Here is a 10,091-nt window from a genome sequence, read left to right as displayed (position 1 = left end):
CGTAACGGCTGCGACTCCCCGTCCGCCGCAGGAAGCAGAGCTCGTCACTCCACGAGCAAGGCAGTCCATGGTGTTTGCCCAGCCCTTCCGAGGTCTCGGCGAGGTCCAGGGGCCAGGCACAGATGCCACACCCAGCCCTCATTTGCTTTCCAAGTTATAGCAGTGGACATCTCCTTTTCCCTTCCCGTCGTAACCGGGAAGCGGCTGTCCGTATTTATCCACGCACCAGCAGTAACCTCTCTTTCGGCCTTTGGATGGGCGACACTGAAACAGAATAAAAAACCCCATTAGCATTATTTTTGTTTTCTCTGTTTTTAGCATTATATAGCAGGGATTCCTCCTCATTTGATAGCTGTGCTTCCATATCCTGGCCATATCTGACAGAATCAAACAGAATATTTATTACCACTACAAAGTATTACAATAAGAGCTTACCTCCTCTGTCCCTCTACCCCTTTGGGTCTAATTACTCCATAATAAAACTGCTCTGAGAAAACAGCTTTATGAATTACTCCCTATGATATCAGGCAGCACAGTTACCCCTTTGCATACCAGGACTACTCACAACAGTATGGGCTGACGACTGGGACCCGTCTTTGGAAAACAAAGTTAACAGGTATGTTCTATGCTAAAGCCCAGATCTTGCAAACAGCCCCTGCAGCAATAAACACCCTTGGCTTGCATCTGTTTGCTGGGGGAATTTCAATACTGTATTTGACAAATACATAATCCTTCTCTAATGGAGTTATCACTTCAACAATTGCTAGGTGTACTAGAACTTTACATGTGTATTTTCATATAAATAAGGTTGCTTATATACTAGTCTATAACCTACGTCAGCTTTAGAAGTTGCCTGGTGGAATTTGCCAGCAATGCTGACCAACCTTAAACTACCACAGGCAACAACACTAAACTTCTTTAGAGACAGTAACGCAGTAAAAATGCGTTCTCAAGTCTAGTATGTACTAAGTAAGTAACGCTCTCCCCAAGGAACCAAGAATGGTAAAAGGCAGACTCAAAGAGATGACACGCTGCAGGTTGCATTCAATACGCAACCCTGGACACAGTCACACACGGTGAACCTCTCGGACCCTGCAAGGTTTTCACCCACTCGAAAGAGACGTGTCTCCAGGACACAGATTATCTCACTAGGTTTGCCACAATGAACCTCATTGCCAAGACATAGCCTCCACGTCAGCCCAAGATTTGCGATTTGGCGATACAGGATTCGCTGCAAATGCTAACAGAGGTGGCTGTTTAGTTAGGACAGACTTATGAAGGAAGCGGTAACACAAACATACCCAGCTTTTCAAAGACTGAGGTTTCATCTGTTGCACGGCCAACATGAAGGAAAATAGGCTGGCCTGAAGCCACTTACGCCCCTCAACACTGTGAAGGCTATCATGCAAGCAGAGCAAATGCTGCCTCTGAGATCACACTCGCAGCAATTCAGGTATTTCAGAGGTTCAGGCTGGTACAAGCCAGGTAAACTCTGCCACGACCTCTCAACTGGTTGTTCTCCAGAGTCTAATGGGCGCATCCCCATCTCCCTCGTGGGTACAGCAGTGGCTCATAAAGCTGAGTGTCTTTTCCACGTGCAGGTACACTAAGAAACATCAAGCAAGTGTTGGGCTTCATATGCTGCCCAAAGTGCCTGACCTTTTCCACATCTTAGTTTAGGAGTTCAGGTGAAAGAGTGCTATTTTGGACAGAACTGTGAATATGGGTCACTCCAGGGACAGCCTGCACCAGCACACTGGCCCCTAAGCCAACTAATTTGTGGCACCATGGAGTAGGGTAGCCAGTCTTCACTAGGAACTTGTGAAAGAGAGACGGGAGCAGATCACACATTAGACACAGATTTCTGAACAAGTTTCCATCTTGTTTATTTCAGAGTAAACGAAGTAATGTTAAATCACCTAACTGCAAATAAATCTACCTTTGTGACATGTTTTTGAGTAACAAGGCCAATGCAGAAATAACACAATGCCTTCTTTTCTCTGAATTTGCAGTCCTTCTGCATCAGCCCTGTGCAAATGGACGGCAGCAGGATAACACGATCAAGCTTAAAGTATGTATCAGCTTATTTTAGGAGAGGGTGAAGAAGTTCAAACCACTGAGAGAACTGCTACATTAATAATTTGCTAAACTACGTGGTTAGCTGCATTTGAGTTCTAGTTATTTGTTCAGCTGGTTTTCTGTACTCAATCTTTAAAGATAGGTTTTACAACTTATGTTTATTGTCTCAAAAGCCTGACTAGGGCTTGCACGTACTCTCCAGGATTTCCGTAAACGGCTGCTCAAAGTCCACTGAAGTCAATGGGAAATTTTCCTTCAATTTTGGTGGCAAACTGGACTGGACTCAAGCTTAAGCGATATGAAGAAGTCACTAAATGTTAATGCTCAAAACTGAGGAATTCATAAATGACAGCCTTTGCAGAATTTAAATTTTACAGAAAAGGAAACTGAGGCAGCAGTTCTTGAGTTGTTTTTCCCAATAGAGCAGGCACAGATGAAGCCCAAATTAGAGCACAGGACTTCTGGCTGCCAGCCTGGTGCTCCGGCAATGAAACTACACTTCTGCTAATAATAGTAACACAGCCTCCCCTTTTAGAAGTACTATATGAAGTATGTTACACAATTCTTGCTGATTCATAGGCTTGCATCACTCTCAAAACAAATGATCAATTAAAGTTATCTCATGTTGTTGGGGGTTTTGGTTGCTTTTTACAGTTGCATCATCAATTTTTGGAATTAACTACAACATGAAGTTAGTCTGCAGGAACACCTTCCCTACTACTAGTATTTTTTCTAGTATTACTTCTAGACAACCCATTTGGAAAACAAAACCCTTAGTTCATTCTACAGCTGAAATCAACACTCTGTGAGGAAACAAGTTACCTTTTCCAATTTGCAACTACCCACTCATCCACGCTGTCAATAGTAAAGCGCATTGGATTCAAAAGCAATGCTTTTACCTTGAAGCATCTAACTTGCATTCCCTACAGAAGGGGTAGACAGTTGATAATGGAAAAAAAAGTATTTCTAAATATCTGCTCTTCTCAATCTTGTACTCCACACACATTTCCAGCCTCTGCCCAGCTCTTCTGTATGACTTCAGAAGTCCAAAAAGCTGGAAAACTGCCCAACCGGTGGAGCCGGTAATTACTTATGATAGAAACACCAGCTGCCAGCTTCCATGCCACCTGCCCCTCTCCCTTCCACAAAGAGGTGCGGCAGAGGCATTCGTGGGGTACAGCAAAGCATATGGTATCCCATTGAATTCCTGGTCAGCCTAGAGGTCTCCGTGGAGCTACAACTGTGGTCTCCTGGAACAGACTGCAGACAGCATTGACATATACCTCGGGCCGTTTTGGCTCCCGCCAAGCCCAGCTCTGTTTTCAGTGGAAGGATGCCAGCTCACATTTAGGTGAGTATCTGGCTCTGGTACACAAATATGGGGCAATTCTAGTAATTGCCCCATATAATAATTCTAATTTCATCAAAACCTTTTTCTTTTCCATGCTCGAGGCAGAAACATGCCTGTATCAACCTATTCCACGTAAATATACCACAGTTGAACAGTACAACCTTACATGTGTGATTTATTAAGACAAAGAATTCTAAATTTTAATAGGTCTGATTTTAAAAACGTTTATATATAAACAGAAAGTGTGAAGTATTTTTCATGTTATACCCTGACAGATAAATATATGTTCTTAAAACTGTTTCACATACGCAAATTACTCCCTATAGGTTGCTCCTGAAAAGTCCATTTCTAGACATCCATAACTGTCTTGAAAAATAACTGCTTTCAACTTGAGTGGAAGAGTAGCTGACCAGGAAGGCAGAATATACTAACATGTGGAGTGCCTCCTGAATTAATTTTAGTGGTTTTCAGGCTGATCATGATTTATCAGATTCCTACCATCCCACACCTATCTACATCATCATCCTAGCCAGTGGTTTTGGCAGCTGTTTCCAGAATTAAAAATGCCCAGCTCACCCTCATTTTTGATGGATTTACTGTCTACTTCCTAACCTATTATTCTGAATTTTGTTGTGACAATGGAATATAATTGAATTACAGACTGAACACTGCTAATAATAGCAATGAATTAAATTAATAAAATAGCTTAGCAGTCTGTTAATAAGATCAGACACCTGCTCATGGTGCCTAAGATATCAGACCTACACACTGATATTCCAAAAAGAAAACCAAACACACACACAATTGTCTCACTGTCTTGCAGACAGTGAATTCAGCCTGGAATGGACTCACTCACTTCTCAAACTGATGCTTTCTTCTAGCAGTTAATTCTACAAGGGCAACTCAAATATATTATTTTTGGTACGTGTTTTGTTCACATGAGAAGCTGCCTGCCTACCTGTGAACGCCTGTTCCCTGGGCTGGCTGAGGTTCATTCACAGGAGAAGCACTCCAACTGCATTTCATGTAGAATATTTACTCACACAGGCTCCATTTGTAGGTGTCTCCTACAAGATCCCGAGTTGACTCGAACTACCATTGAAAGTACTGGATCTGTGTAAATTGGCATGGCGCTTGACAAGGCTGGTCAGGTATCAAAGTGCCCCTTCATCCTCTGTGTTTGCTGACTGGACGGGCTGTTGCACATAGCGCAGGAACTTTTCCTAAAGCAGTTTGAAAATCTCCAGCCAGCACAGACACTACACAGAGGGCAGAAGCGTGTCCTTGCTCCTTACCAACACTTTATTCTCATAAATCAACTTCCAGGAACAAAGACTAGGTAAGTGTATTATCTGTCTTTTTTTTTTTCCTCTGCATTTCCCTTTTTTTTTCCTCAGTGGCAGAACTACGACTGCACTTTAAAGTACAGTCATTCTTTAAAGTAAGGCATTTTAATACGTGCTCACTGTGGATCTGATTTACTACAGACACATGCCAGAGACTGCATGTAAACCACCGCCTTTTTGCTGACGAAGCAAAAAAACTCAGAGTCTGAAGACACATGAAAGGAAGATCTACTGAACAAAGTAAATACCAATCTGTGGTCTTCTGTCATATTTAGAGAAGGAAAAGGGCTACAGTATGCTTGCGTGCCTTGAACGCAAATGATGTGCTGTTCTAGAGTAGCTAAGTATATGCTTTTATGTCACAGGCACAAAACACAGTCCTAGTCTTACTCCACGTAGCAGTCCAACTTATTTTCTGAACAAATGCAGACCGAGGTGTCAGCATCGCTCTCTGCTAGCCTACATGCAGTGGGACATGAAAGACATGGGCATCTCAAAACTCCAGACAACAAAAAAGAAACTCTGTCCCTGCTTGGGAGTTGCCACCACCACCTGCTTGGGAAAAGCTGGGGAGCGTAGACAAGCTCAGCAGCCCGCATCGAAGGTCAAACAGCGCAGTCAATGCTGGGCTGATGGCAGAAGGGAAGGCTGGAAACCTCACCCCTACTGCAACCCCCCCCACCTGACACTGCCAGCTTCATGCAGAGCTCCAGGGAATACCCGAAAGGGAAAGACTGTTTCTAAGAAAGCTGGAAGCCAAAAAATTGAGAGATACCATTCCTAAAATAAGGTTGCCTGGTGGGAGGTTGGCCTCTCACTTCCAAGCGATGAACTGCGTTAGCTAGGAACAGAGTCAGCCGCTCCTTTGGTTACCAGAGATAGAAAGGCTGGCTCGCGTGAACCTAAATGGGAGAGGCAAGATGGTCCACAAACAAAATCTGTCCTTACAGAGGGTTTGTCTTAAGGAAAATCTGAAACTTTTGAATTCAGGAAATTTTGGAATTATACCAAGAAACATATTTGGAGACAGGTCACTAACTAAATACTGGAATTAAAGGGGATGTGCACACAAGGCAAAGAACCTGGCACGTCTTGCACTTCCCCAAGTCTTGAAGGAGCTTCAAGGGCAGCACTGAATGGAGAACGCTGCCGTAGCTCAACCCGACACAACTAAAGCATAAGCACCTGCAGTTTAGGCCTGCACTTGTCAAGAAAGGTCACAACCTCAGGGCCAAAGAGGGCTGAGAAGCCACCCTTGCTGCAGAGTAACTACTAGATGTATCACTTTCACCATACCATGACTTGGATTTTGGAAGCGATCTGTGTAGCACATAAAGGACAGATATATACCTTTCTCGAGTTGCTTTTTGTAATATGATCCAGTGCAGTTCTTCTAGGAACTCTCAAGCAGCTATTTACAATTCAAAGCATTGATCTATTGCAGTCATATGGTGCCTGCAACATTAGCTCTGTGGGTTATTACAGAGGCGCTGCTTTTTTTAAACCAAACGGCATTAGTATCTAGGACACCAGCCAACTCAAGTGTGATCAGGTATGAAGTTTCTCAAATGAATCTGTTGTCATGACCAACAGAAAATAAAAACACTGTCCCCACTTGACAAGGTTCAGCACCATCAGATCAGGTCCTAAAACTGGAAATGAACTAGTTCCTCTGTAAAATGATACATATTGTACCTTGATGGCAAGATCCTTCAGCAAAGATGCAGAAAAGGTGAAGTGCATTCACTGAAAAGATCTAGATTCTGTACTTACCTGCTTTTTCTTGTAGAACCCCTTCTTGTCACAGTTTGGAATATGAAAGCCCCTGGGACTCAAGACATTCAGGATCTTTAGGTGGTTTAAAGTGTCTTCCATTTCTCTACGACAGGGACCCTGTCAACGAGCATGTTTTAGAAAACACAGATGAAACTTCATTCCCAAACATCGTCTTTCACACAAGAGTTAATAAATCCTTAAAGGGCAAGAAGCACAAACCCAAACAAATCCATGAAAACAAAGGGATGGCTGGATATGTCAAAAGAAAGACCATTCACAGACAAAATTCTGACTTTCTGCTTTATTCAGGATAAAGCTGTTTTTAAACACTGGAGGTCCTATGCTATGCTGAGGCACAGACTGGCATTTCCAGTTGAAATCACAGCCACATATACCTATGGGAAGGCTTAACCAGTATGTAAATCAATCACATACAACATAACTTAGGTTTGGAAAGGCTGGCTTCACACCAAGTGGGAAAAGAAGAAGGTAGGCAACTGGAAATACACCACTTGGTAGATTTTCCCTAATGCCATTTGATTTTAGTGATTCTGCTGGATTTGAAAGCTTACATGAAACAGATTTAATCGAAAACAAGTAGTTTGGCATAATGTATGTGTATATACAAAAATACTGCAACTTTGGACAATTCCCAATTTCAGCTGAACCAAATGGATGCAGCCATGCAAAGGAATGGTGGCACACAACAGTCTCGTTAGATAAGTACGTCAGTTTTTGCCTCACTTTCTCCATCTGCAAAAGGCTGACAACGATGTAGTGAAGATTAGCTCTAGGACAATGAGCCAAAAAGAACTTCCAGAAGCACTTTTAAGAGCATGTCTCAAACGCCAACTAATTATTTCTCACTGCAGCCCTTCAGGGTAGGGAGTAAAGTGTTACAAGCCCAACTTTGCAGTCAGAAGACCAAGAGAGGAGTTCACGTTTTGCCAGAGGCCAAGAAGGCAGCCAGTCTCAGCAGCGGGATCGGGACTCAAGAGTCTCAGCCTAACTCTGTGCTTAGCTACACTCCTGTCTGGGCACATCACTGACTCAGTCCACCAGCCTGCTGCTTCAGTGGAGACACAAAAAAATTCCCTTGCATGGCTGCACGGGTTTAAAATGTTTAAGTTGCTGTATCAACACAAAGACTCATTTGGTGCAATTTTTAATTAGTGAAGTAATGACATTTATACTTTCAAGTGGTAATATTAATAGTTTGCTCGTGTAAAGTGCCTTTCATGCAAGTGTCTGAAAGCATGCAGACTCCACAGTTCTACTAGAGTTTAAAATTTATTTTTTTGGTTAGCAAAGACCTTCTTTGCTGCTTTCATATGTTTTCTTTCAGTATCAATCTCGCAAGCTCTAAATATGTGCTTTGAATTGCTGCTCTTATTGGCAGTTCCTTAAAAAACTAAACTGCTCAGACACGCTGACTGCAAATCACACACATTCAAAGATTTGGTCCCGAGTTAGACCTACAAAAAGATCAACAGCTTTTTTTTCCGTTATTACTTTCAAGCAGGCTTCCAAAGTCAGAGAGATCAATATCAAAAGCTAACACGCAGACACAGCTAGAAGGACACCTGCTGACAAAGGCACCTGTCCCCAACAGACTTATTTCTGGTTCTTACAGACACCAGCAGCCTTGGTAAGTCGGTGCACCTTGGCTCATGGAGCCCAACTACCACCTAAGTCAAAAGTTCATCCTAGTTAAGACCAGGACCCTATTTCCTCAGATCTACCAAAGTTCATTCTTTTACTGTAGGCAGTTTACTTCACGTTTTTGGGAGGAGGACATGCTGGAAGGCAGATCCTGAAGTGTTTTAACTAGACAGCTGGACATCAGTGACAAACTAAACATGCAGCCTCACCACCCTTGCTGTGCTAGCTTGGAGGCCATGCTCTCTTCAGACACAACTTTCCACCTCATACATGTTTCAAAACCTTCTTTTCCAGATGGGTACCCACGTCTGGTTTCACCACTACTGTTTTGATGAAACCCCAAAATATAACCAGATATATTTTTTAGGCCATCTGGCATGGGCACAAGGATAACCACCGGATTATCAGCCAGGATGTCCAGGAAGAGGAATTATTCTCCCCTCAGATTTGTGTGCCTGGGAGCCTTCGCACCAAACAACGACTGCAAGTGGAAGCAGTGCTCAGCACGTCATACAGGCAATGACTGAGCAGTCAAGATCCTAATCCTCAACCCAGCCTAAGTTTCTCTCCCTTGATTTGCGCCATGGAGTGTGACCACAGTGCCACTACACTGAACGTGAAGCATTTTTTTTCTATTATTGCAACCCAATACTGCTGTATCCAACCCAATTTAATGATGACACTATTAAACCTGTCCTAAGTCCACTCACACAAATGTGTGATAATTACAGGGGTGAACAAGAACTTTGAATCTCTAAGAAATGACTTAGTGAAAATCATGCTTATATCTATGTAAACATCATTGTGTTAGGTCTCTCTGTTTTCTGAACGTGATATGCTGGGTCTGCTGATTGTCTGCATTTGCAGATCCAATAGTTTTACCAGTTAAACAGCCAGAATGCCCTAAATGGCTACAATAATTACTACCATTTAGTTATTTAGTTTATTTACCTTGTCGCATGCACAACGTGCATATACATACACACGCGCACACTCACATGCTAGGAAATGCCTTTCCATTTACAAAAGTACTTACGTATTCAGTCTCTTGTTTGGATTCAGAAGAGAAATTCAGTGTATCCGTACTCTGTGAATCATATTCCACTTTATAGCGCTGCGTATTTTTGGCTTGCACTCTCCTGATGATATCTATTTTGATGTGCGGTGGATGCAATTTGGAATCTGGCACCCTGTTTGGGATGGCCTGGTTTTCTATGCTGCTGGTACTCCGGTCTTCTTCTTCTGAATCACTGGAATTTCCTTCAAGAACAAATGCATTGAAGAAACTATGTTAATCAACTGCCAGCTGCATCTGGAAGGGCAACAAGCCACTAGATTAGTCTATGCACTTAGTTTTCCTTTACAAAACAGTGATATATAAAAAGATGAACAACTCAGCATTCCGCAGGCATCAGCACCTTTGCTGCCAAGTGATGACTTTTGTAACCAAAGCATCCCCTTGCTCTCAGCTTTTGCAAGGTACCCCACTGCATCGCCCGTCCGGGTTGCCCAACACCTGAAAACTGGCTACCTCCACTTCACTGCAAGCCACCACCACCCCAGTTTCTTGCCCTTTGGTGTCTGTGGCAGCTTTGCCCACCGGCGGAGCAGGAGCCTGCAGCAGCCCCACAGGTGCTGGGGACACAGAGCCTTCCCCTCCGCAACCGCCCACCCACAGGCTCATTTAATCACCCTCAGTTAAACATGGCTGGCTTGGGTAACTTATGGGCTGTAGCGTGACTTTTTGTCTTCCCCAAGTTGGTAATTTTTTTTTTTTTTCCAAATACAATAGATTCTACCATGCTGAGTTGCATGGTTCTAGTTAGTTATTTTTAACACTTTTTCTTTCTTAATTTTATTCAACACACAGAACAGGA

At 43.0% G+C, this 10,091-nt stretch overlaps 1 protein-coding gene across 1 annotated transcript; it reads right to left on the bottom strand.

Moving 5' to 3' along the window:
* Window positions 1-132: 132 nt before the first annotated feature.
* IGFBP3 (insulin-like growth factor binding protein 3) lies at window positions 133-9,474 on the bottom strand (the record flags this gene model as incomplete). Its single annotated transcript, XM_009706359.1, has 3 exons — window positions 133-264; window positions 6,550-6,669; window positions 9,251-9,474. Coding segments are annotated over 3 exons (470 nt in total), but the record flags the coding sequence as incomplete, so codon positions are not given.
* Between the last annotated feature and the right edge of the window lie 617 nt (window positions 9,475-10,091).

This window comes from Cariama cristata, unplaced genomic scaffold (genome assembly GCF_000690535.1).
Source record: "Cariama cristata isolate BGI_N322 unplaced genomic scaffold, ASM69053v1 scaffold45208, whole genome shotgun sequence".
In the NCBI taxonomy this organism is placed as follows: domain Eukaryota; kingdom Metazoa; phylum Chordata; class Aves; order Cariamiformes; family Cariamidae; genus Cariama; species Cariama cristata.
This window is presented reverse-complemented; position numbering and strand designations above follow the sequence as displayed.